At 36.9% G+C, this 26083-nt stretch overlaps 10 protein-coding genes across 10 annotated transcripts; 4 read left to right on the forward strand and 6 right to left on the reverse strand.

Moving 5' to 3' along the window:
* Positions 1–567: 567 nt before the first annotated feature.
* Positions 568–1074, reverse strand: MONOS_1303 (uncharacterized protein; the record flags this gene model as incomplete). The annotated part of the gene is made up of 1 exon (XM_067865705.1): positions 568–1074. The coding sequence occupies one exon, from the start codon at positions 1072–1074 to the stop codon at positions 568–570; it is 507 nt and encodes a 168-aa protein (XP_067719463.1).
* A 2851-nt stretch (positions 1075–3925) lies between these two features.
* On the reverse strand, positions 3926–6556 carry MONOS_1302 (uncharacterized protein; the record flags this gene model as incomplete). The annotated part of the gene is made up of 1 exon (XM_067865694.1): positions 3926–6556. The coding sequence occupies one exon, from the start codon at positions 6554–6556 to the stop codon at positions 3926–3928; it is 2631 nt and encodes an 876-aa protein (XP_067719464.1).
* A 28-nt stretch (positions 6557–6584) lies between these two features.
* Positions 6585–7313, reverse strand: MONOS_1301 (uncharacterized protein; the record flags this gene model as incomplete). Its single annotated transcript, XM_067865684.1, has 1 exon — positions 6585–7313. The coding sequence occupies one exon, from the start codon at positions 7311–7313 to the stop codon at positions 6585–6587; it is 729 nt and encodes a 242-aa protein (XP_067719465.1).
* Positions 7314–8853: 1540 nt separating this feature from the next.
* MONOS_1300 (putative 1-phosphatidylinositol-4-phosphate 5-kinase) lies at positions 8854–9760 on the reverse strand. Its single transcript, XM_067865671.1, has 6 exons — positions 9663–9760; positions 9532–9591; positions 9365–9483; positions 9281–9313; positions 9144–9232; positions 8854–9073 (listed from the first exon to the last, which is right to left on the reverse strand). The coding sequence occupies exons 1-6, from the start codon at positions 9748–9750 to the stop codon at positions 8953–8955; spliced, it is 510 nt and encodes a 169-aa protein (XP_067719466.1). The 5' UTR covers positions 9751–9760; the 3' UTR covers positions 8854–8952.
* Positions 9761–9841: 81 nt separating this feature from the next.
* On the forward strand, positions 9842–10487 carry MONOS_18309 (uncharacterized protein; the record flags this gene model as incomplete). The annotated part of the gene is made up of 3 exons (XM_067871317.1): positions 9842–9998; positions 10060–10340; positions 10389–10487. 3 exons carry the CDS (start codon positions 9842–9844, stop codon positions 10485–10487), a joined length of 537 nt encoding a protein of 178 aa, XP_067719467.1.
* On the reverse strand, positions 10316–12345 carry MONOS_1299 (putative 26S protease regulatory subunit 8). The gene is made up of 8 exons (XM_067865658.1): positions 12210–12345; positions 12028–12125; positions 11841–11968; positions 11630–11791; positions 11486–11578; positions 11095–11413; positions 10800–10929; positions 10316–10737 (listed from the first exon to the last, which is right to left on the reverse strand). The coding sequence occupies exons 1-8, from the start codon at positions 12325–12327 to the stop codon at positions 10613–10615; spliced, it is 1173 nt and encodes a 390-aa protein (XP_067719468.1). The 5' UTR covers positions 12328–12345; the 3' UTR covers positions 10316–10612.
* Positions 12346–13061: 716 nt separating this feature from the next.
* On the forward strand, positions 13062–14207 carry MONOS_1298 (putative GPN-loop GTPase 3; the record flags this gene model as incomplete). Its single annotated transcript, XM_067865647.1, has 3 exons — positions 13062–13064; positions 13164–14073; positions 14146–14207. The coding sequence occupies 3 exons, from the start codon at positions 13062–13064 to the stop codon at positions 14205–14207; spliced, it is 975 nt and encodes a 324-aa protein (XP_067719469.1).
* A 241-nt stretch (positions 14208–14448) lies between these two features.
* Positions 14449–21432, forward strand: MONOS_1297 (putative DEAD/DEAH box helicase; the record flags this gene model as incomplete). Its single annotated transcript, XM_067865636.1, has 3 exons — positions 14449–15162; positions 15252–20803; positions 20941–21432. 3 exons carry the CDS (start codon positions 14449–14451, stop codon positions 21218–21220), a joined length of 6546 nt encoding a protein of 2181 aa, XP_067719470.1. The 3' UTR covers positions 21221–21432.
* A 1453-nt stretch (positions 21433–22885) lies between these two features.
* Positions 22886–24954, reverse strand: MONOS_1296 (putative Clan MH, family M20, peptidase T-like metallopeptidase). The gene is made up of 2 exons (XM_067865625.1): positions 24597–24954; positions 22886–24548 (listed from the first exon to the last, which is right to left on the reverse strand). Exons 1-2 carry the CDS (start codon positions 24750–24752, stop codon positions 23118–23120), a joined length of 1587 nt encoding a protein of 528 aa, XP_067719471.1. The 5' UTR covers positions 24753–24954; the 3' UTR covers positions 22886–23117.
* Positions 24955–25093: 139 nt separating this feature from the next.
* On the forward strand, positions 25094–25889 carry MONOS_1295 (U6 snRNA-associated Sm-like protein LSm3; the record flags this gene model as incomplete). The annotated part of the gene is made up of 4 exons (XM_067865614.1): positions 25094–25160; positions 25257–25333; positions 25393–25488; positions 25555–25889. The coding sequence occupies 4 exons, from the start codon at positions 25094–25096 to the stop codon at positions 25636–25638; spliced, it is 324 nt and encodes a 107-aa protein (XP_067719472.1). The 3' UTR covers positions 25639–25889.
* Positions 25890–26083: the final 194 nt, after the last annotated feature.

The following is a 26083-nucleotide window of genomic DNA, read 5'->3' on the forward strand; positions in this document are numbered from 1 at the left end:
TTGCTGTTAACCATGTATTTTCTGAAATATTGAATTTTTTCATTTTACCAAATCAAATGAATGTTTATTTGCAATAAATAACACTTTTGTTCATTCAGTTTTGTTATTTTTGTGTATTAATCTTCGCAGTATGTTTCAATTGTTTATTGATGTATATATATGTGCAATTATTATTTTCAATGTGTGAGAACAATTGAATAAGAATTAATGTCAGAAAGCATGAGAAAAAAATAATAAGAACATTTCTAAGTTCGAAAGAAAGATAGGAAAATATGTCTTTTGTTCGATTATTCTCACCAAAGAAGAAAATTCACCAGGAGATGTCATGTTGATGGAAAAGGTGTGCTGTTATTGATACAAATTAATAATAAATAACAATAAAAATAATAAAGAAAGAAAATAAAAAACAATTTTTTGATAACTGTCGAAAATGACATAACTCTTTTGACATTATTCGTTATTTTGAAATATCAGTTCCCTCTGTTATCTCGCAACCATCTCAAGAAACGGCTCATCAGTTACTATCTTCTTTGGTTTTTCTCCGTATCGCATCTCCAGCTACCTGTATTACACACCCCCAAACGGAATTTTCAGCGTCAAGCATTCCCACAGCATCATCTTGATCGAAAAGGCAACAGATTCCTTTGTTGCCCCCATCTTCTTGTTGATCAGCAGCTCGGGTGCCTTCCACCTCAGACACTCTTTTTTGAAATCTTCCTCATCCTCAAAGGCTGATGAGGGCAGAGAGTCATCATCGTCGTCATCGTTTGCAGATGTCACAACAGTTGATGAAGAGATGGATGATGAATCCGAATCATCTGAAGAGGAGTCAGAGTGCATCGCTATGCAAATGACCATGTGCTCAGAGAACAACACAATGTGAGGACTCAAATTGTCCAATGATTGGAGTGGATTTTCCATTTCGTCAAATGAATGAAGAGCTCCATTGGTTACCCAGAACATGATTTGTGAAGCAGTTATCATTCTTTCTTCCAGCGGACCTATCGTCATCTCCTTTGTATTATTCCTCCCATGAAGCAGCATGAACAGTGAATCTTTCAGATCCACAATCATCTTTTTATGAGGCGAAGAACAAAATATTGAATCAACTAAGTTAGACATGGAAGAAGAAGTTGGACACAGATCCTCCCCAAGAACAAATGTTGTATCTGTGTCTGTTGTTGAAGTGGATGAGATAGAAGGTGAGGGAGTTTGTTTCCTTGTCTCTTCCTCCTCTTCCTTTTCTAAAGCCCAATCAGGAATCTTATCTGAATCTTTCCCCAGAACGTATTCTGTCAATCCGCTCTCACTCAACGAATGTTTTTATGTCTCTGAATGAATAACTTTTTTCTCACATATTCTCTGCGATTAATTCATTTTTTTTCCTTTCTTCATTGTTCTCCTTTCTCTTTTGAAACTTTTCCAGCATCATCTCCATCGATACCAGCTCATACAGCTTTGGACCTACTCTTTTGATCCAAAACTCATTCATTTTCTAACCCGATATTCATACAAAGGCATTTTTTCAACAAACAGTTAACAAATAAAAATTTTAAAGTACATACGACATAGTCAATACAATATTTTTTTAACACTTTCCCAAATCAACATAAATATCTTCTTGTTTAAATTTTTCTTGAACAAGCTTGATCGAAATTTCTGTCGTTTACAAAGAACGAAAATTTAACAATCAATTGACTTTTCAAACCAGTTTATTAATAATACTTATTCTGGAATATCAGATATTTGAAAAATGAGTCAGCAACTGAAAGCTACACTGATTTTTTGAAAAATATTTCTATTGTTTGCAAAAAAATATAATAACAAGAATTAAGTTAGACTAAATCCGTGAAATAATTAAAAAAATAATTAACAATAAAGAATATATCTGGAAATAACGAAACAATTCTTAGAAAATCAGAAACAAAACTTAAAAGTGCGATCTTTTTTCGTGAAAAACTTTCGAGATTTTTTATCTTAAAGTTTGAAGATTCATAAAATCAAAGCAACCAATTTCAAAATTAATTTGATTGCGTTTGTTCTGTTTAACTGATGATAATTACAATTATGCATAACAATAGAGATAAAATAAAAATAATATCTTATTTGAAAAATTTTAAGATAATATAAAGACAAAGACGATTTATGATCAAGATTGCAGATTAACAAAGTACATACAGTTTGTTCACAGAAAAACAGAGTGCAAACAAAGCCTGACAGAGTTATTCCAGGAAAAACATTTTGATCTATCCCTCAATTCAATTTGACATCAGAACAATCAAAATAATAGTGAAAAAAATATTGAACTATTTTTTTGAATATAAAGAATTAATAATTTTCAATTATTTATTTCTGAAAAAAAGTACCCAATCAAAAAACAATCTATTCTTATTAATTAGAAGTTTGTCAACATTCCTATGCAAATTCGACCGACTCAATTCACAAAAAATTTAATTGTCACAAAGGATTATATTTCGTTTCATATTTTGAATGTTTCAAAATAAAATTTGGAACATAATCAATTTGTTTCAGGATCTCCACTTGTCAGAAAATATGGTTTTAGAAAAGAATTTATTATCAATGAATTAATTTTAATCTCTTTATTTTTTCAATGACTATGATTTGTTCATCACTAATCTGACTTTTAAAATAATTTTGGTTGCGATTAAATTTTCGCGGAGAAAAATCTATCTACAACACCTCTTTATTATGGGAGTGAGCTCTGCATTATGGGCTCAGCCGGTCACAAAAGTGATGTGTTCAAATGGATGAAGTGTTAAAATAACATAACAATAAATATATTCTGTGCCTAATGGCTTACTGAGGTGTTGTAGCGTTTGGCAGTTGTCGAAGGCTCGGCTTGGGAAGTAGTTTTGGCATTTTGTAAACGGCGCTCGATTTAGGTATCGGCAATAGCGCACGGCTATCAGCACAGGCTCTTTGTATTGGCTAGATGTATTCGTTCTTGGTATTACTTTGGAGTGGCTTTATCTTTGGCTTGGTCTGTTGATTTTTAAAATAATATCTGTGTTATTTTGACTCAATTTATCTCTTCGTCTTTCTTTCTCCTTGAATATCTCTTGCAATATTCCAGGTTGTGAATTATTATTTAAAGGTCTTGGGTTGGGGAAAAAACGGGGAATGATTGGACCTTATCAGTTTAGTGAGGTTTTATTTCTTGAAAACACGAAGTGTGAAGCGGAGGGAGGAGCTATGCTCTGGGAGTGAAAAGAGGTGTTGTAGATAGATTTTTCTCCGCGAATTAAAGTACAAAGAATTTATATTCTGAACGAAAAACTGTTATATTTAATACCTCTTTATTTAATGAGTGTTCGTTATTAGACAAATCATTGTTTTTGTTTGTCTTGATGCATTTAATTGTCCCCTAAGTCTCGGATCCTTTTTCGGTCTTCTCTGATTCTAAATCTTTCTTCTCTCCAGTCTCCTTATCCTTTGGTTCTTCAACGCTTGAAGGAAATATAACTGTTTGACTTGTCTTCGTCAAGAGGATCGTTTGTTGTGGAAGAGGAATTGAAGGCAGTGCTTATGAAGGTGAATGGTATTGTTGATATATTCGAGAGGTTTGAAAGATAAATATTTGGAGACCATACATTCTGGTAGTTGTTTTCTGTTTCATTCAAAAGGAAATTCTTTTTATTTGCTTGGAAAAGCAGATTTTCTCAATAATTGTGTCTTCTTCCCATCGTGAACTATTTTCCTCTGGGGCAAGGAGCGCGCGGGCCATCCGGTTTGCCAGGTTCGCTTTGTAGAATGATCTGGACGGAGTATGAGCAGTTGTTGATAGGCGTGCGTGCTTGGCGATGCAAACCTCCGCGATACCACTTGATGCCAGCTTGGATATCGATGCATGCTTTATTGTGTATGGTCTGTATTCCTCAGGAACTCCTGCTTTCCGCAAACCCATTCAAGCAAGTGTTCTTATCCCCTTTGCGGTTAACGGTGTATGGTGCGTTGTATTGAGAAGGAACTTATCTCTATTTTCATACGTTGCTTTGACTCTCTCCCAAAGGGTGTGAATCGCTCTTGCAGGACATATTCGTTTGTGAACATCCTCTAGGCATGGAACAGTAATGTATTCCCTGGATCTGGAAGTCTTAAGTCTTGTGGATAGATAAATCGCATCATTTTCGAATATTGAGTTAGCCATTGATATCTGCTCAAGCTCATGGAATCGACATGAAGTGAACAGCATAACCAGCAAAATGCACTTCACCGTCAGGTCAAAAAAAGAAAGATACTCGTTCAGCCCGTAGTTCTCGTAATATGACAGCACAATGCCGGGGCTCCACATCTTTGTGTACGGCTTTCTATGTGTTTGGGAAAAAGAAAACGATCTGAATATTGTGCTTATTAAACTAACTTTACTCAAGTCCTTACCATATCCCGTCTTGGAAAAGAGTGAAATCGCTGACCTTGTGGCACACAGGCATGAATATTTACCACCTTTGTCTCTCATGGATAGAAGACAATTTGCACAATCCATTGACCATTCATCGAAATATTTCGGGAACGGACCCAGTTTCAACTCTTCCCATTCTCTGCTGAAGTGTGCAAAGCCAAAGGTGTATTGATTCCATGTGGACTTTGCTATGCTCTCCTTCGTAACGGAAATGATCCTATCTGGGACTCCGCAGATCCTGAGGCTTTTCCACCACCATTCTTCTCCAACTTCTCTTACCAATTGATTGTTACTGCCATGTATCCACCGGGAGGCAGTGCTGCGCCCGTTCTCCTCAGGCCTGCTCCCGGGATTAAAACCGCTTTCAAGTTCCTCCAAACGTAATACTGTGACATCATCTCTTCCAGAAAGTTGCTCCATATTTGATTCCTCCTTGACGGAAGAAGGATGATTGCTCTCGCTCTCTCTGCTTTTGCTTTCTTGAGACTCGGAAGTATCAACGGAATCGGAGTGTGAATGAGCATTGTGTTCCTTGTCCAATCTGCCGTGAGACGATCTTGAGCGAACGGACTTCCTGGACCATACCATATCTCCTTCCTCCTGTTTCCTTCGTTTGCGAAGCCGTCTATCTCTGCTGTCACTCCGAGAGCCCTCTCCGCTTCCTTCAGACATTGACTCCTTATCATATAATCTCCTGCGGCCTCCAACCTGGACAATGCGTCTGCGGTTGTGTTTTTCTCCCCTGGAATGTGGATTGCTGTCATCGTCAATTTCATCGACTGACATGTGGCCTTGATCTTTCTCAATAACTGCAGGAGGTTGGTTCCCGCACCCCACCTGTTGATGTTGAATACTACACTGGTGTTGTCGGACCGGAGAAGGATCTTGCACACATGGTTGCGAGTGATTTGTAATGAAAAATCGTTGAGAGCCGATAAAACTGCAAGGAGCTCCTTGAAATTGGATGTTTGGAGCCTTGTGATGTTGCTGAACTGTTTGTGAAAGTAAAATCTCTCTCTTCCAACTGCCAAGGTTGCTCCGCAAGCCCAAGGGGAAGCATCTGTCGTTAATATGGCGTCGGGCTTCGAGAAGTTCACCAGTTCTCTGATGAAATTCTCCTTGAGCCTTTGAATCCAGAAGTCCAATTGTCTTTTTATGTTGTTGTTCAAGAAAACCGCTCCTTCCCAACCATCTTTCTTGACCTCCTTGTTCAATAAATGGTACATTTTGTTCATGTATAAAGAAGCGTCTTTGTACACGAACCGTGCGGCGCTGAGCTGACCTATGAATGAAGCGAAGTCTCTCGTTTTTGCAAAGTGGTTCTTCCTCACCCTCTTCATCCATTTGATACACTCTTTCCTCAGTTCCCTGCGTCTCTGTTGTTCCATTGAGACAACCATCCGGCTCGTATTCCACGTCCATCCGAGATAGTTGAAGTTCTTCTTGGGGAAGAACTCGCTCTTCTCCCTGTTGATGATTAAGCCCAACTGTTGAAACCACTCGACAATTTCTTGAGTTGCAATCTTCAGCTTGACTTGATCTGGATCCAGCAATAGGACATCGTCGAAGTAGGAAATGCACCTCACCTTCCATCTTCTTCGGATTTCTTGCGAAACTTTTCTCATAACCTTCGTGAAAATTCGCGGTGCGTCTTTGAATCCGAAGGGCATGCCTTTGATCCCGTAGTATCTTTCTTCGAACTTGAAGGCTAGGAATGGGGTGAAGTGCTTGTGAACTGGGATCAGGAAATAAGCCTGAGATAGATCTAGTGAGGTTGCGAAATCTCCCTTTTGAATTAGTCTCTCCACAGTGCGATGGTCTTCCATTTTGAAATGAATATCTTTCAGTGTGGAATTGAGTGTATGGCAATCGAGGATTTGACGGAAGTTCCCTGTCTTCTTCTTTATGAAAAATATGTTGTTCAAGCAAGAGACCTCTCCTTCTTGTAGCTGTGTTAAGATATCTGTCCTGAGTCCTTCTTGAATCCATTCTGAGCAAGCCTCTCTCTCCTCTCTGCCACCCAGGAAGCCTCTGCCTTTCATCTTTTCCTGTTTCAACTTGTCCCTTGCGGCTCTCCCCTTCCAAATCGGTCTTATCCCGTCTTTTATCCAATTGGTCACTCCGATCTTCTTCCATTCCTCGGCAAAGGCTTGGGTGCGGCCCCCTACTTTCTCCGAAAAAAATTGCTTCTTGATACTGAACGTGTTGATCTTCCAGTTCCCGAGCTTGTAGATCTTGTTTTCCATGAACCAATTCTCCTTGTTCTTTGTGACAAGTGTGAAACAGCGCTAACCTGTCTCCGCTCTGTTCTGGCCTGCAATATTGGCTTTATCCTCTCCAGCTGCTCTGTGGTCAATAACGGATCATCCTTTTCTGCTTGAAGTGTTTTGGCGGCCTTGAAACCGAACCTGGCTTGGATGCGCATGTGGCGTGCCGCTTGGAGAGCTGCGACTGTAAGCATCATTGTATCTCCCTGGTGTTGTTGTGCTTCTTCTGTTGTCCCTCGCGTAGCCATCAACATCGCTTTTAAAGCGGGCATTAATAAAGATTCCACATTATACGCTCCTTCGTCTAAAGCATCGGAAAACCAACTTTGCGATCGCGAATGTGGATGGGTCGTAGCAGGCAGGAACGGGGGGACCGATAAGGATTCGTAATCTCGTAATGTCTGGAGAAGATCTCCTTGATCTACACGATAAGCAAATATTGTACTCTGCAAGTTTTCTCCAAAGTTTAATTTAGCTGCTTCTAATAGAGGTTGTGTTGGGGAGTGAGGCGAGCCAACTGAACTAGAAGATGTTGAGGTTGTCGAGGTTGTTGAGGACATAGCTGACAAGGCTGGGAATTGGGCTCCTGGGGCATCTGTAGTTGGAATGGAGATGGGAGGCGCCATTCACATGCCGCCTGTTGGTCCGCTTTGCGGGAATATCCCGCTCAGTCCCGATGCAGGTCCTTCCAACAAAGTTGTCATTTTTCGAATTTTGTGATCGGCTGAGCCCATAATGCAGAGCTCACTCCCATAATAAAGAGGTGTTGTAGATAACGGTTTTTCTCTAGAATTAAGGTACTTTGTACTTTAATGTATAATAATATTTTAAAAAATTATTTGAAAATAGGTTGTGATCATATTGTTAAAAGAAATAGAAAACATGGCAAGATGTCCATTTTATAATGTTGCAAACAACTGGGCTGTATGTACTAGTTGCGGGAAAGTGCATTGTAATTCATGTGGAAAAGGATCAAACGGAGTGAAGAGAAGAGCATGCAACGTTTGCCCTTACTGTGTGAAGACCTGCCATATGAATCTTACTCAAAAAGCCCCATCCTATGCCAAATAATTTCGAATAATTTAAAGTGAATGTTGCAAAAACCTAAAATTGATGTTTCTTTAGATTTTTCGAATACTCATAATTGTGTAATTGTTGTTATTCTGATTAGCAAGAGCCCTGCTCGCATTAATCAATAAGAGTTTAACAATTATTTCGTTATTGAAGTTTATTAAATGGTTATCATTTGAGCCCAAATGAAAATCGTTTATATTTGTTTTATTGTAATTTTTAGAATTGTATTTCAATCTTTTCGATTTTCTTTGTTTATTTGTTGTTTTGGCGAAAACAATTCATTTATTTGATGGGGGTTGTTTGAACAAGGGTTGTAATTTAAAAATAGAGAAAAGTCAAAAAGTCCAAATATTTGATGATTTTGAAAGACATAGAAAAATCGAAAATGGATAAATGTGACAATGGTAAATCCTTTATATTGTTATTATTTTTCGGAAAAATCGTTTTGTTTTGTTCATTATATCCAAATGTCGTGTCAGAGTTTGATTATTTCTTCTCTCCTGAAACATACTTAACGCAGCTATGCGCAAAATTAGCTTTTAAAATTGTTATTATTTATTTAACGTCCAATTTATTTCATTTGAAATGGGCAATAGATGTGATTTTCAAAAACTTAAACTGAATGTTTTGATAAAGTTTTTTTTAGAAATTTCTTCATTCCCAAATATCTTCTTAAAAAATCATAACATATCGTTTCCTTCATATAAAGAAATATTTTAAATTCGCAATTGACACAAAAATAATACAAATATTGTCCAATTTTTCTCGTTGAGATACAGTTTAAAAAGACTAATCGTCAAATCCAAAAATTTTGTAAAAAGCAACACAAATATTTTGAATGAACGAATATTTTCTGTCCATTAAAGATAAAAATTATCTGAATTAAAAAAGCTGAATACTGATTATATTCAACGTTACGAATGATGTTTTCAAAAATAAAAGTTTAATTTATAGTACCTTTTGATTTTCTCTTTGAAATTTAAAGTTATCTTAGGAAAATAATTGTTGCTTTCCTTTGAAGCTCACATTTCATTTAGATTGTCTATATGCTTTTTAATTTAACAACTTAATGTGCATTTCACCTTGGGATGCATTTTGCAATTTAAATATTACAAAAAAAAAAAAAAATGAAGTGTTGAAAATATCAAGAAATAAAGTTACTATCACAAAAACATTTCAATTAACGAAGTTTCATTCTGATTTTTGAGTAGGAGCCAATACTGGTCTAACAAGTTCAGGTCCACTTCCATTGTAAAACACTCCTTGCCATTCAACTCCCTTTTCACTGATATACTTCCCCCTTCCGTGCATCCTAAAAAAAGAAAGAATAGCAAATCAAAAAAAGTCAAAACTATAAATTAAATAAAAAATAAAAAGCAAGCTTTCCATCGAGCCATCCTCCTGTATAAGTTGCTCCATCAGGCCATGTGTATGTCCCTTCCCCATTGTATGTATTGTGCTTGAATGATCCCTAAATTTTATCATACAATAATAAAGCATTCATTTGAATTGTGCAAACCTGATATGAAGATCCTCCTTCACGAGTGAAAAACTGAAAATAATACAGTAAAATTGTTTTCACATTAATTTTTTGACTTCAAACCCCTTCTCCTTCCATCACATCTTCTACCCAATCACCTTCATATCTTACTGGCCCATCCACAAAAATTCCTTTTCCATGCCTCATAAGTCCTTTCTCAGGAAAATTCATAACTTGACCATCTAAATTATTGCTTTATAAGAGTATTTTGAAAAATATAAATATCAAGCCATATGTTGCTCCACTTGGAAATACAAAAACTCCACTTGTTGGTTCGATTGGAACAGGTTCTATGAAATAAATGAAAAAAGATAAATAAATTTTAACATCAAAGCAATTTGTTCATATAATTGTAATTGACCTTGCTCCTCGATAACCTCTTCAACCTTTTGTTTGTCACTTTTCTTTCTTCCCTTCTTTCCTGGTGATGAAGCCCTCTTTTCAGACATATTCAGAATTGAAATAACTTTATACCCATTTTTAATAATTTTTAAATATAATCTTTTTCATTTTCATTTTTAAAGAACTCAACATTCCATTATGAATGTTCTTCAAGACAGAATTGATGAAATAGAAGAATGCTGTCAAAAAGAAATGTCTTCTTCATTTTCCAAAGAGGCTTTTCAACAATTACATCAACTTGATGAGGAATTTAAAGGCAAGCTTTCTTCTGGAGAACATAAATTTATTAAAGAGTGTTTGACATCTTGTTTGATTAATGCATATCATTTTTGAATCTTTTACATTTTTTTACAAAGATAGAGAATTAAAGCTATTCTCTGATTATCTTGACGAACCCTCTGCAAAGATTCAAGCAATTTCATCCCTTCTCGAAAGAGAAGAAGAGATAAACCAAATATATTGTAGATCCATGGGAATTGAAGAAAAGAAAGAAGTGCTTGATGATCCAGAGATTTTGTCAATACTTCAACATCATAAAGTTATTGAAAAAGCCGATAATGATCATGCTTTATTGCTTGATGCCCAACAAGACTTGACAGCAAAAGTTCAAAATTTGCTAAATTATCATAGCTTAATTGTTTGCTTCAATTTTTTGAGCAGAAAAATTATTTTTTTCTCCAACAAGTCCGAACTTTTTACAAAAAAAATAAACTCAATAAACGACGAACTGGATGGAATTGAAGAAAAGCTTCAACAAAAGCAAAATTATGATCCGCATTCATAAATTAATATTGAAGCATCGAAAGGATGTTTATCATGTTTGAACCATTTTACAAAGATGTTTAACTCAGAAATAAATTTTTTTTGTAAATTTTATGACAAATTACCTACAAAAGAAGCTATTTTTTATTATTTCCAGAGTTTTGAAATGGACATGTTATTTTCTCCATCTTTCTTCATTACTCTAACAGCTGCCAATTCAAAGTCATCCTGAGTTACATGAACACGACGTTCTCGTAGCGCAAACATTCCAGCTAAAGAAATCAAAATATTTGACAAACAGATTTTTAAAAAAGGAAGAAAAATGTGGTTAAACCTTCTGTACAGACAGCTTTCATCTCTGCGCCTGAAGCACCTACCATCATTTCTGCGATCTTTGGAAGATTAACGTTTTTCATCAAATTCATTCTTTTTGAGTGAATTTTTAAAATATCTAAGCGTGCAGCCTGAAAAAAAAGATATGTAACAGATAAAAAAAAAAAAGAACGAATAAGAATTATCAATTGGATTACGAAAATTTTAATAAAGCATCTTTTTCTATCAAATCATTTCCGACACATCAATAACAAAAAATGTTTTCCCAAAAAGTTATTTTCTTCAACAATGCATACAGCATTCGGATTGGGGAATTCTATTTTCCTGTCAATTCTACCAGGTCTGAGCAGAGCATCGTCCAGAATATCGATTCTGTTCGTAGCCATCAGCACTTTAATGTTCTGTGAAGGCTCAAAGCCATCGAGCTGGTTAAGCAACTCCAACATCGTGCGCTGTACCTCAGAATCTCCACCTTTTTCTGATTCCACTCTTGTTCCTCCGATTGAATCAATCTCATCCATGAAGATGATGGATGGTGAATGCTCACGTGCCATCACAAACAACTCTCTAACCATTCGTGCACCCTCACCAATATATTTCTGTACAAGTTCCGATCTGCAAAAATCAAAGGAAAATATTCATTTTAAAGAGAAACAAATTTCTAAAAAGGATAAATTGGTATCAAACCCAGAAACGCGAATGAATGTACAATTTGTGTGATGTGCAACTGCACGCGCAAGAAGTGTTTTACCAGTTCCTGGAGGTCCGTACAACAAAACACTTGAATAAGATAAAACATTGAACTTATTAGATCAACAACATTGAAAATACCCCTTTGGCTGTGCAATCCCCAAACTTTCAAACAGTTCAGGATGCTTTATGGGCAGTTCAATAACTTCTTTAATTTCGACAATTTGCTTGTCAAGTCCTCCAATTTGATCATAACTGGAATCGGGAACTTTCTCAACTTTCATAAGTGAAACAAGTGGATCTCTAGACAAGCATAAGAATGAAACCTCAATCAAAACGTCAAATGACATACACTTTATTTGGAAGGATTCTGTGCAAAACAAACGAGTCACTTCTCAGAGCAACACGCGTACCTGGAACTAATTCAGATTCATCGACACCTGATTCGATATCAACAATAAATTTTCCTTCTGGTTGGCTCTACATAAATTATGTTTAATGAGGAATTAGTCATAAGTTACAATTTATTTGGTACAGACTTTTGCAAGGCATTTGTGATTTCCAAGCAACTTTATAACTTCTCCAACATACGATGGAGTTTCAGATAAATAAAAAATTTCATCTCTAAGAGAGCGAACTATAACAGTTGAGTGCGATAACAACAAAAATTTCCCGCATGAAATAAATTTCCATAAATCAACGGAGAAATAAATGTCCAAACTTTGAAGATTTAATTGACCAACTTTTGCTTCAAGTCGTGATAGTTCTTGTTCTAACGAATGATTTTCAACAATAAGGTTGTCGTATTTGTGTTGTAAAATCCTTGAAGCTGAAGTCATAAAAATTCGATTTGAATTATTTATTGTTTGATCTTAGACAATTTAATTGGAAAAAGGAGAAATCTCCTATATATTTTTTTTGGTTCTGAAAATGTGTACAAAAAGTGAGTACTCTTTTTTCTTTGTTTATAATTGTATGTATTTGATGAAATATTACAATTCTTTTAAAAGATTTGGTAGCTGTTGAAAAATACATAGAAAATTAAAAAAACAGCTGTTGCTTTAAAAATAATATAAAAAATATTTACGTTAAAGTTCTCCACGAAACATGAATGAATTTATTTTGATATATAGTACATAAACCCGCACAGATATTTCTTTTTTGAATTAAATAGAATACGAAAATAAACTAATTTTTTATTCAAATTTCTTCATCAGACTATTACAGAAATGTTCGCACTTTATAAAAATTATTATTGAATCACTTATCCATTTCGAAATGAGTTGTGTTTTACTTTTTTTCTTTTCATTTTCTTTCCTTTCAAGCAAATTCTCAACGATGAATGTGAAATTTTTGATATAACATAATTAACGAATTAGATTCCATTCATAAAAATTTAATAAATAAGATATTAATTTTATTTTCTTTTGTAATCTGCTTGTTATCACTTTTCAGTTAATGGTATTTAATTTTTGTTGAACTATAATCAGTTCGTTCAATTTTTGATAAATCCATCAAAAGATCAATCACGAAAGTAACATTTATTTTCAAACAAAAATTTTTTTGCAAATAAATGGTGTGGTTTAAAAGATTGTAAAAAATTTTTATAAAAGTTCTTTTATTTCATCTTCACCTTTATTTTTTTTCAATTTATTCTCTCATCAAAACATGTAAGGGAAAATACGCTCAGTTAGTACTTGGACCTGCTGGATGTGGAAAATCCACATATTGTTATTTTATGAATGAATATCTCTGCCAAAATAAAAGAATTCCTCATGTCATTAACCTGGATCCCGCTGCTGAAACATTTAAGTATCCGGTTTCTGTTGATATACGAGAACTGATTGATGCAACAAAGGTAATGGATAAAATGAAACTGGGACCAAACGGAAGTTTGATATATTGCATGGAATATTTAATGGAAAGAGAAGATTGGCTTTCAGAAAAGATTGGCGATTACGATGATGATTATTTGATTATCGATCTTCCAGGGCAAATTGAGTTGTATACTCATATGGATCTCATGAGATCATTTGCTCACCTTCTACAAGATAAGTATAATTATAGAGTTATTGCGCTGTACTTGTTGGATTCCCATTTTATAACTGATGCAGGTAAATATATTTCTGCGTGCTTAACTGCTCTATCTTCAATGATTCAGCTGGAAGTTCCGTTTGTTAATATACTCACGAAATGTGATTTACTTAGAGGAAAACAAGGGCTTGATACGTTCCTCGAACTTGACACACTTCGCCTCCTCAGCTTATTAAATGCTTCAATTCCTTCTTTGCAAGCTTCATCAAAGTTAGCTTCAGTCGATAAATTCTCTTCTGCGCTCACATCTTCTTCTTCTTCTTCTTCTTCCTCTTCCTCTTCCTCTTCTTCTAAAATTAATTCATCTGATGGTTCTGCAACAGTTTTGCAACCTTTGCAACGAATCAGTAAATATCGCCGTTTAAACGAAATGATGGCTCAAATATTGGAAGATTTTTCTCTTGTGTCATTTATACCATTGGATGTAACAAATGAGGAAAGTCTTGAAAATGTGTTGCTATCTATTGACATGGCAGTTCAATATGGGGAAGGTATATTTCAAATTTTTATTGTTTACAATCATCATTAATAATTATTATTTTATAAAATTTAAATATGAAAAGACGAAGAACCTAGGGAGCCAGAAGAAGATAGTGATAAAATTGACATGGATAACATTGACTGAAAAAAAGTATAATTTTTGCAAAATTTTGTAGAAAAAATAGTTATCACTTCAAAAGATTTTATTTTATTCACTTCATAAAATTGGAAGAGAGAAATATAAGGATAGTTATCATTCCGAAATTTATTTATTTATTTTATAAAAAAATTTCAATAATTGAACTAATTATCTATGAGTCAATTGTGTTGAAGAAGATCAAAAAATATGAAAAATATTATGGCGAAGTTTTAAGCCTTATTTTCTCATGGAAAATTCAGCAGAAGCAAGATCTGACAAATGCTCAAAAATAGCTAAATTCGTGCCAGTTGTTAGAACAAAGGAGATTTCAGAGCAAAGAATGAATCTTCCGATATATTCTGAAGAATCAATAATCATGGATTCTTTGTTAACGCACCATGTAATTATAATTTGTGGTGAAACTGGGAGCGGAAAAACTACTCAAGTTCCACAATTTTTGTGGGAAGCCGGATACGGACATCCTAATAGCGAATTTCCAGGAATGATTGGAGTAACACAACCTCGCCGTATTGCTGCAACATCCGTTTGTGAAAGAGTAGCTACTGAACTTAACGAAATTGGAACAGGAACCGTTGGATACCAAATCAGATATGAATCACATCTTCTTTCGGAAAAAACAAAGTTAAAATTTATGACTGATGGTATCCTTCTTCGTGAGATTGAAAGCGACTCTTTACTAAAAAAGTACTCTGCCATTATTCTTGATGAAGCTCACGAAAGAACTATTAACACTGACATCCTTATTGGACTTTTGTCGCGAATTGTTGTATCTCGTGCGCGTAATGCCAGGTTATCGTCATCAAAAAATAGCTTTTCAAAACTTTCTCCTTTAAAACTGATTATCATGTCGGCCACATTGCAAGTGGAACAGTTTACTCAGAACAGAAGATTATTCCCGTTTGAGATCCCAATCATTAGAATTCCTGGGAGACAATACCCAGTATGCTTCAATTTTTCGAAAATTGAGTATTCGATTCAATTTGAAACTCAAATATTTCATTTTTTTTTGATAAAAATTTAAAATACTAGATAACAATACATTTTTCTCGAGTCACTCCGCCTCATACAGAATATATTAACTCTGTAATCAACAAAGTTGGACAGATTCATACGAAATTGCCTCCAGGTAACGTACTTGTGTTTTTGACCGGAAAAGAAGAAGTGGACAACAGTGTTGGAATTCTGAGGGAAAAATATGGATGGAAAAAGAAATCTGTGTTGATAGGGGAAAAAAAAAATTACTCAGAAGATGATTCAATAAATAGGCAAAAAGTTGGAAAAGATACGGAGATATCAGGAATAGATGAAAAGTCAAGTGACAACAAGAAAAACGATGAAGATGACGGAGAAGAAAATGAAGAAGAAGAAGAAGTTGATAAGCACGAAAAGGAAGAGCACATGCAATTTAGTTTTTTTGAGGGAGAAGACGATGTGGAGGAGATGATGGAGACAGGTTCTGTAAGCTCAAATGAAGAAAAGCCAACTGAACAAAAGAAGGCAAGCTTCAAACAGATTGACAATAAAGGAAAATTACTTGGCAAGAATAAGGATATGCAGCATGGCAAAGCGGAGGATGAGAGAGATGAGACTGATAAAGAAACAAGTCAAGGAATGTCAATTGAATTTGATGAAGAAAATACAATGAAGCGAAAAAGAGGAGGGAAAAGGGAACGAGAGAAGCAGATGAGACGGGCAAAAATGGAAGAAAAGAGATTGAAAGAGAAAAACAGAAAGGGATTTTTTTCTGAAGATGACAGCAGCGATTCAAGTGATGGGAATCATTTTGAGAGGGAAAAAGTCAAACATGAAAATCAGAAGAACCAAGAAAAGGCAAAAAAAGAAATAAAAAACGAAAAACAGAAAAAAAAATTGGAAAAGCATGTTTCCGATAGCAGTGACGAAGATGATAAAGAAGAAGATGAAGACAAAGAAGAAGAGGATGAGGAAGAAAATGAACATTCAGAAAATGCAAGTGAAGAAGATGAAGAAGAGGAAGAAAAAGACGATGAAGAGGAAGAAAAAGACGATGAAGAGGAAGACGAAGACGAAGATAGCGATTTATTGGAAGACAGCGAAGAGGATTTCTTTGGTAATTTTTTGAGAGGAAAAACGGAAAAAAAGAGGAAAATTGAAGAAGAAAGCGAATCTGAGGGAAAAGACGAAAAGAGTTTGGATACAAGTGAGGAAGAAAATGATGATGATGAAGAGGAGGAAGAGGAGGAAGAAGAAGACAATGAAAGTGAAAGTGAATCACAGAATGATGATGACATTGCAAAAAATACACGAAAGAATAGAAAATCGATGAAAAAAGCAGAAAATCCAACAAATGAAGATATTTCTGACTCAGATGACGAAAACTCCACAAGCGGTGATTCCAATGAATCAAGTGAACCAGAAGAAGGAAGAAGGAAGAAAGAGGATAAAGAAGAAGAGGAAGAAGAAGAAAGTGAAGATGATGAAGATGGCAATAGAGATGACGAGGAAGAGGAGCAAAGCAGTGCTCAAAGTGAGAGTGGAAGCGAGTCTGAAAGTGAGTCAGCGTTCGAAGACGACGAGGAAGATGAATGTTATGTGGTGTATCCTTCGAACTGGAAAGGAGCAGAGCAGTCGCAGAATTCATCTTCAGCTGCTTCAAAGGATAAGAAAGAAGATGAGTTTCTTCCAGGATACCATCGAATAAAGAATCCTGGTGTGTCAATAGATGAAAGCGATCAGCTGCTCGCAACGTCTGCTGTTTTGCCTCCATCTTTGGCGCCTGCCTCTTCAGCAGCTGGCAATGCTTCTGATAATCCTTCTTCTGCTTCTTCTTTTGAATCTTCTTCCTCTTCATCCACAAAGAAGGTGAAAAGAAAGAGAGAGCACACGCAGATTCCAATGTATGTCCTTCCTTTGTATTCGCTCCAGCCAATCAAGCAGCAAAAGCTTGTTTTTTCGCCTCCTCCGTTCATTCACGAGCTGGAAAAGGAGCAGAAACAGAGAAAAAAGAAGGAAAGAATTGAAAGGCGTGAGAAACTGCTGAAGGCAAAAAGATTGCTTTGGAAGAAGAAGAGCAAAAAGATGAGCCAAACACAGAAGGAAGAGCAGGAAAAGAAAGATGAGGAAGAAGTTGATGAAGTGATGGCGCAAGAGGAAGAGGAGGAAGAGGAGAAGGAAAAAGAGGAGGCACGAAGAGCCGAAGAAAGAGGGTACTCGACGCTGTATCGGCTGGTTGTGGTTGCGACGAATGTTGCTGAGACGTCGCTGACTATTCCAGGCATCCGATATGTTGTGGACTGTGGGAAAGTGAAGAAGAAGATGTACTGCACAGCCGAGGAGGAGGAGATGAGGAGGGCAGAGGAGGAAGAGAAGGAGAAGGAGAAGAAGGAGAAGGAGAAGAAGGAGAAGGAGAAGAAGGAGAGAGAGAAAAAGCCATCTGTAAACATATCCTCTGACAAAGATACATCAGAGGCATTTAAACCTGACTCATCATCATCATCATCATTATATCAATCTGAAAGTGGAATAGTTCGCTTCAATGTGCTTTGGACATCGCGAGCGTCAGCTGACCAGCGTGGCGGGCGGTCGGGGCGTGTGGGGCCTGGCCATGTGTATCGGCTGTTCTCATCTGCTGTGTTTCTGTCTCAGTTCTTCGCATTCGACACGCCAGAGATTGTGAGGACGCCGCTGGATGGGGTGGTGCTGAGTCTGCTGCGGATGAAGATTACAAACGTGACGCTGTTCCCGTTTCCGACGGCGGTGCCGCTGGAGGTGGTGAGAGGGGCGGTTGAGAGGCTGATGCACATCCAGGCGGTGAGGTGGGACGAGAGGAGGAAGATGCAGCTGATGCTGAGGGAGAAGGAGATGAAGGAGATGAAAGAAGGAAGATTCAGTGATTATGCAATCACGTCGTGGAGTTTGCTGAATGGAACAAAAGATGGGTCAAAAGTGCAGTCAGAGAAAGAGAAAGAGAAGAGAAAGAGAACAAAAGAAGGTGCTTTGGATGAAGATGGAGAGATTGCAGATGAAACGAACTTCATAATGACAGCCTCAGAAATTGAAGACGAGATGAAAAAGCAGAAAGAAGCCCGCATTCAACTCGCTTCTTCTTCATCATCAGCAACTTCTTCAGGTTTGACGAGCACTTCTTCTTCTGTTATTGCTGCTTCTGCTGAGTATGATGAGGAAAGTGATGATGCAGGAGATGTATACGCTGAAGAGAATACAAAAAACAGTGCTGCTCATAAATCAACGAGTGAAGAAGACGAAGAAGATGATGAAGATTCCTGGTGGAAAAAAGGAATGATATTCTCAAAGATGCCAAAAGGAAAGCAAAATGGCACTTCTTCTTCTTCTTCAAATTCATATTCAGATAAAATAACACAAAAAGATGCAAATGACAAAAAAGGAAGAAACAAATCAGATAAGTCCAGAAATGCCTCAGATGAACCAAATACGCTTTTGATGTCTGAAGAAGAGGCGAAAGCGGAGCGGAAGCGAAAGAGGCAGGAGAAAGAGCGTATGCTGATGATGGAGCATCTGCAGATCACGCCAATTGGAGAAATGGTGGCTGTGCTGCCCTTGGCGCCTCGCTTTGGGAAGATGATTGTGACGCTTGTTATTCCGCTTGTGCAGAAGGAGAGGGAGCGAGAAAAGCTGCTGAGGAAGTACAGAAGACTGAGCCAGAGGAAAGTGGGATCTTTGATGTCATCTTCGAGTGCAGATGGAGCAGAGACAGGACTCATTCGGAAGACGATTATGGAGAAATATGCAGAAATCTGCCGTCTCATCCGTCTGGTTGCGTATTCCATTGCATTTGTGGCAGCAACGAGTGTGCGGGAGCTGTTTCTGAGTCCCTTGGAGATCGGCTCTTCTTCTTATTTCAAGCGGCTGAGGGCACAAAAGATGAAAGAGCAAAAGAAGGTGGATTGGCGAGAAAAGCCAGAAAAGTCCAAAAAGACTGCTTCTTCTGGTGGAATCACGCCACACGAGGTGTTTGCAGCTATTCGCCAGACATGGGTGCAGTTCTCTTTTCAGAGCGATTATCTTGCAATGATGGCAGCAGTGTGTGCATTCTCACACGAATTTGTGGGGAGGAACGGAGAAATTAAGAAGGGAGATAACTTCAAAGAGAGAACTGGAGGACAAAATGAACATGAAGAAAAAGAGGATGACGATCAGAAACAGAATGAGGCAAAACCAAAAAGGCAGATGAACTACATGAAGAAGATGGACAACTGGTGCATGGAGAACGGGATCCGCCTCAAATCGATGTTGGAAGCGCAGAAAATGAGGCAGCAGCTTTCGATGATTGTTGCACGAACAATTACGCAGCAGATTCAGCAAGTTGAGAAGAAAGGTGATTCAACAAGTGGAACAGAAGATGTGATCTTCTTTGACGATGGCAACGGGAAAGGGAAGAACGGACTGTCTTCTTTGGAAGGGCAGCAGAACATCCCAATTGGAGACAATGTGATAGAAAATGAACTCTCAGAAACAGAGCAAAGAGGAAAAGACATCTCAACATCAAAAGCAATAATTTCACATGAGCCTCCATATCTGTCACCCTTGTTGTTCACACAGCTTCTTCATTCCTTTGTCGATCCTCACCTGCCTCCTCCGTCGCGTGCAGAGTCTATCTTGCTCAAACAGAGCATCGCCTCCGGGCTAATTGACCATGTTGGCTTTCTTGTTGATGTGGAAGTGCCTGTTGTGTCAAATGAGCAGTCATCAGCAGGTGCAGTGACGATGCGAAGGCGAAAAATGTACAAGGCGAGTGGCATCTGGACGATGGAGAGCGGCCTCTCGTCGTCTGCCTCGGCGGAAGCGAAGCGTGCTGCTGTGCTCTCGCGCTTCTGCCTCATTGAACAAGGCTCCTTTGCTCTGTCTGCAGAAGGAGATGTGCAGTCCAGCCATCTTCTGCCGCGCTGTGTTGTGTTTGGCGATGTGCTGAAGACGAGCTCAGAGCAGCTTTCGTTGAGAGGAGTGACTGAAATCAGCCCTGCATGGCTGCTCCACTTGGCGTCTTCGTCGCTGCTGTCGCCGTCGACTATCATCATCCCGCAAAGCACACTGCAACACACCCTCAATACACCCACTTTTCTGACTGAGTCTTCATTTCATCGCTCGCTCTCCACTTCAATTCAGCCTTCTTCCTCAGACATTTCAAAGAGAACAGCCTTGTTCCGCTCACTCACATCTTTCACCTACTCTCCTCTGCTGGACGATGTGGTTGCCATCGTCACAGCCTCCTACCAGCCTCTTCTGCAGCCTCTTCCACCGACACTGCTGCCTCTCACACACACCACAGCCACTCGTTCTTCTTCTGCCCTTTCCTTTTTGTTCTTCCTCTGCGCTGGCTTTGTCTTCCCGAGGGCGTGGGAGAAGCTGTCGGAGGAGGCCAGGCAGTCTCTCTGGAACGCTGCGGAATGCTTTTTGGAGATGCTGCAGAAGGAGTGTGGAGAAAATGAACAGAGCAGCAAGGCAGTTGGAGTTCATTCTTCTTCTTCCTGGCAATGCCTGAAGATGCTCAGGAGGTTTTTATCTCCTCCGCTCTGGGCAAATCAAAACTTTTCTCATACAAAGCATTCATTATCTGACATATGGTATGCCTTTATTTATTTAAACATGCATGAAATGTTTTGTCAATTAATATTTATTTTTCTGCTTTTGTTCCTACATTTAATTATTTTTCTCTATTTGACCACATATATGTTTATACATATACTGAACTAATTTTTAGGAAAAGAGAGAAATACATGAATCTTCCTGTTGAGCATTCATTTCTTTGGAAGGAATTTCTTCTGCTGGTCCCACAACGCTGCCAAAAGGAAATTCATTCAATTTGGCCTTTTTCAGAAAGCGACACAATTTCAACACAAAAACATAAGCATTTGGAGATTATGCAAAAGCAGAAAATTAAAAAAAATAAAGCAAATACTCAGCATGATATGAAAAATCATTCAACTCAAAGCAGTGAGAATGAAACAAACAACATTTTAGATGATATTCTTGGACTATAACAAAATATTTTTAAATTTTTGAAAAAAAACAACAATTAAGTGACTATTTATTATATGCTCACGAAATCAGTTTAATGAATTCTTTTCATTATTATTTTTCAAAATTCAAAATAGAAAGAGAAAATTATTTCAACCATATTTTAAATATTTTTCTTTGATCATGAAATTCCGAATATTAAATTTTAGATTTACAAAATTGTAAATAAAGTAAGCATGTTCTTCTTGCTTTTTGCTTCAGTTTTAGCCGAATCTATTGTCGAAACAGTTAACAACGATCCAACCTCCACATGGGTTGCAGTTGAATATCCAGCATCAGTGATCACCCGCGCCAAATTCCTTTCCCGCCTGGGAACATATGTTCCAAAATATGAGGAAACAACATATGAGCCATCAAAAGACTTCCCAGAAAACTTCGATGCCCGTGAACAATGGCCAGGAAAGATCCTCCCAGTCCGTGACCAAGCTTCATGCGGATCGTGCTGGGCTTTCTCAGTTGCTGAAACAATGGGAGATCGTATGGAAATTGCTGGATGCGGACTTGGTGACATGGCGCCACAAGATCTTGTTTCATGCGACACAACCGACATGGGATGCAATGGAGGATACATGGATCATGCCTTCAACTGGCTCAAGAGTCACGGTATCGCAACCGAGAAATGCATGCCATACCAATCAGGAAGCGGACGTGTTCCAGCTTGCCCAACAAAATGCCAGAACGGATCTGCAATTGAACGCACAAAATGTGCTTCATGGGAACAACTCTCAGCCAAGGACATGCAATTCGAACTCATGAACAACGGTCCATTGTCAGTTGCATTCACAGTCTACTATGATTTCATGAACTACAAGAGCGGTGTCTATGTTCACAAGACCGGTGGAATCGCTGGTGGACACGCTGTCATGTGCATTGGATGGGGTGTTGAGGACAACACACCATACTGGTTGTGCCAGAACTCATGGGGACCAGCATGGGGAGAGAAAGGACACTTCAAGATTCTCCGTGGATCAAACCACTGCGGAATTGAAGGAACCGTTATTGCTCCAGCTGTTAAGTGCTAAATAATTCAAAAACTGTTTTGGAACAGTTGAGGATATAGTTATTTTTTATTTTTGAAATTTCATTTTTTGTTGTGAGTGCTCTAACAAGCAATTACAACATAAAAGAATTGTTTTTTATTATTCAAAAAAAAATATTTATGAAAATAAAATGAAAAAGACAGAATAATATGAGAATTTATTAATTATCAACAAAAAATGAATTGAGAAATAAAAATTTGTTTGGAGTTTTTGCAAGACGAAGTTAATTTTTTGAAAAAGTTTAGGCCTAATTGGTTATTTTATTTTTGTTTTTTGCATTCAAAGTTTTGCATGTTAAAGATATTATTTTCCTGTAGTTTTAAAAATATGTTCATTGATGAGAGTTTCTTTTAAATGAATGAGGGTTTTTCAAATGGGACGATATTTTTTGCTTCATGAATTTTGTTCCTCACAGTTGTTTCAAAGATTTTTCTGGACTTTTATTATATTTCTATATTTCAAATTGCAATGTAATGCCAGAATTATAATTATGCAATTGCAGTAATTTTTTGGAACAAATCGTTGAATTTTTGATAAATGCAAGAATTTTGTACCAAATGAGAATTTTTTTTTTATTAACTGAATTCTTTTATTGATGCTTTAAATTGAATATAAAAATTTTTATTTTATGATGCAAATTTTTAATTTTTAGCAAAATGAACATTTGAAAACTTATGTTCTATTGTTTCTGTTTACAACACAAAAAATTGTTCTAATAAAAACGAAAAATGAATGCATACATAAAATGTAATTCATAATTATAAATATTTGGTAATTATCCTTTTGGTTCTTTTTGATTATTATCAATAATCCTGATTAATTACTGTGGTGGATCAATTTCAGCAAACAATGATGGGAATCTAGAATAAAGTGCAATTGCGTGCTGAATTTCTCTCTCATCGACCCACTCTCCAATCTTATGAGTATTTTGTTCATATCCTGCACCGAAGCCGAACATAGCTGGATGTTTGTATTCTCCAGTTGTCACCCATTTCTTTGCAGGAGTAACAGCAATAGATGTGTCTGAAACAGGGATAGGATATCCGACACCGTCAGTTGAGAAGATCCAGCGAGCAACACGTGGTTCTCTCTTGATGGCTTCTTTGGTTTCCTTGTGTGATGCTGGAATAACTGGAGTAATCACTCTCTTGTATGACTCAACAGCAGCTTTGATAACTGGGTGATCTTCTGGAGTAACCCACGACATGTAAATCTGGTCGTTGTCTGGTGGTGTTCCCTTCCATGATGGGTCTGTGTAACGAGGAACAGAAACAGTGACTGTGCACCCAGCAGCACGAGCAGCCTTCACTGATTCAAATGATTCAACATCAGCAACAGCTTCTTTTGGCGACTCGCCAGCAGTCAAACGACGATCAAAGCGGAATGTGAATCTTTCTGGAACAGCGCAATCAGAAGGTGTGGCAAGACGTGCATCTGATGCAACACGCGTTCCCTTTCCGAGGAAAGGATCATCCTTGAATCCAATTCCCTTTTCGTATCTCTCTCTTGCTTCTTTAATGATGTTCGATCCGAACTCCAGAGGATTAACTCCCATCCAAGGCATGGAACCGTGGCATGATTTACCAATAACATCAACTTCAATTTGCATTCTGCCTCTCTGTCCACGATAAATACCCAGTGCACCAAGTTCAGAGCATCCAGTACCTTCGGTATGGATGACACAATCTGGGATTTTATCAGCTCCTGCTCCTGGAAGCTCCTTCCTAACGACATACATTGGCCCTCCCCCATCATTATCCTCTTCAGCAACTGTACCATAGCATCTAACGATAACTCCTCTCAGAGCTCCTTCTGCTTTCAATTCAAGCATGATCTTTGAAGCAATAATTTCACCAACAACTCCAGCAAGTTGATCGGCTGAGCCACGCCCAAAGATGCAATGATTAAATTCAGAGTCTGGTGGAAGATAGCCCAATTGTGATTCGAGAAACTTACGATCGATGTGTTTTGGATCAATCAATCCATCATAGCAATCAATTCCTCCAATTTTCTCTCTCCACGCTGGACGAAGAGCATTTACAGTATCTGTATGTCCATCAAAATACACAACTTTCTTTTTGTCTCTTGGGGTTGAATCTTCTTTATCTTCAACAACCCATGAAAGGTTTCCAAATCCATCAAAGCAAACATCTTCTGGCTTTTCAACTGCTCCATGCTTTATAATCATGTCCATCATGTATTTAATTCGAGGATATTCGTGATTGCTCAAACCGCATCTTGGATCTCCACCCTAAAAAAAATGAGATAAATATAACAAAAAAAGTTAAAACTATCAAACCTCTGCTGGAGATTTGTCAACATAATCAGCTGGTATACGGATGCATTCAGCTAATATCTCTCTTGCAAGAGGAGTATATTTCTCTGCGAGAGCAGAAATTTTTTTATCCAAAGGAGTTGCCATCTTCACAACTTTAAAAGTTGATCCAATTTGCATACTTTAAAATAAATGCAAAAACGTTATGCACAATTTAACTTTCAAAACAACAATATTTATTTTGAATCGTCTTAAGTTAAAATTCAAAAATGAGTTCTAGGAAAGTGTATTTTAGAAAAATGAAACTGTTTTCCATTTATAACAAAATTTTCATCAAAAAAACACTTCAACATTGGAAAGATATATTTTCAGTAACTTTAAATAAAGTTTATTGTTTTTATTTGTATTCTTGCTACCAATTTTCCCAAATTCAAGCAGTGTTTGAAATTCTTATCAGAAAATTTTTAATTCGCCTTTATTCTTTCATGTTGGGCATAAAGATCATATTTTTTGATATTTTCATGACAAACTCTTTGCATGCCCAAAAGAATGAGGACAAAATCGATGAAAGTGTTAGAGAGCCACTTGGTTTGTTGTTTAATTTTGCATATTAATATTTTTTTAACTGAAAATTTTCTTTTGAACACAATAATAATTTATTTATTTTTTAAATTGCAATTTTAGATTTAATAAGGCTTTCTCTTAGCGAAAGAGTAGTCATCAAATTAAGAGGGGAGCGTGAATTGCGTGGAATGCTTCATGTATTTTCTTTTAATATTTATATCGTTTTCATCCATTATTGTTCATATTTTTACAACAGGCTTATGATCAGCATTTAAATATTCTTCTTTCTGATGTTGAGGAAACGATCAACATTGTGGATGTGGATCCGGAAACTGGAGAAGAAATTGCAAACGTTTGTTAAAAGTTATTGCCATACAATTATTTGTAGATTTTTTAATTGTAAATGTATAATTTCCAGTCTCAAAAAAAGCATCACCCTCTTATGTTCGTGCGTGGGGATCTTATTATCCTTATATCTCCTCCTCTAAGACTTAGTCATTGATTTGTAACTCATTTCATATCATTTCACAGACATTCATTTCATCTGAACGTTGTGTGAATTTCAAAATTGCATTTGTTGTGTTTGTTGAAGCAATTAAAGTGGTTTTCATAAATTTGTATAATGAATATTTAAGTTACTTTGAATTTCTTTGGTTGTTAATAATTCATATTGTGAGAAGTTTTTCAATTTTCTAATAATATTTTTATTTGTTATATTTTTAAATTTTAATTGAATCCAATAAATATTTTCATTTAACAGTTCGTTGATAAATTATTTTTTTAAAATCAAAGTACGCTCGTCTTTGATAGAAAAGGAGAAATAAACATTTTGTCATATATTCAAACCAAAAATCGTGAGAAGCTTGTTGAGAGACTTAAATGAGAATTTTTGGTTGTAATAGAAGATGCGTGATATATCAATTTTCCTAAATCTGCATGAATGTGTC

Source organism: Monocercomonoides exilis, assembly GCF_001643675.1.
Source record: "Monocercomonoides exilis strain PA203 chromosome Unknown scaffold62-463630, whole genome shotgun sequence".
Taxonomy (NCBI): Eukaryota; Preaxostyla; order Oxymonadida; family Polymastigidae; genus Monocercomonoides; species Monocercomonoides exilis.

Bases quoted from the DNA above. Each gene is read 5' to 3' on its own strand.
- MONOS_1300 (XM_067865671.1), bottom strand. From the start codon at position 9,750: ATGTCTGAAAAGAGGGCTTCATCACCAGGAAAGAAGGGAAGAAAGAAA. The intron at 9,484-9,531 runs GCTTGATATTTA...GCAATAATTTAG, and splicing joins TCCAAGTGGAGCAACATATG to ATGGTCAAGTTATGAATTTT. The intron at 9,074-9,143 runs GCTTGCTTTTTA...TTCTTTTTTTAG, and splicing joins GGAGGATGGCTCGATGGAAA to GATGCACGGAAGGGGGAAGT.
- MONOS_1299 (XM_067865658.1), bottom strand. From the start codon at position 12,327: ATGACTTCAGCTTCAAGGATTTTACAACACAAATACGACAACCTTATT. The intron at 11,792-11,840 runs GTATGTCATTTG...ATGCTTGTCTAG, and splicing joins AGAATCCTTCCAAATAAAGT to AGATCCACTTGTTTCACTTA. The intron at 10,738-10,799 runs GTTTAACCACAT...TGATTTCTTTAG, and splicing joins GAAAGCTGTCTGTACAGAAG to CTGGAATGTTTGCGCTACGA.
- MONOS_1296 (XM_067865625.1), bottom strand. From the start codon at position 24,752: ATGCAAATTGGATCAACTTTTAAAGTTGTGAAGATGGCAACTCCTTTG. The intron at 24,549-24,596 runs GTTTGATAGTTT...CATTTTTTTTAG, and splicing joins TTGACAAATCTCCAGCAGAG to GGTGGAGATCCAAGATGCGG.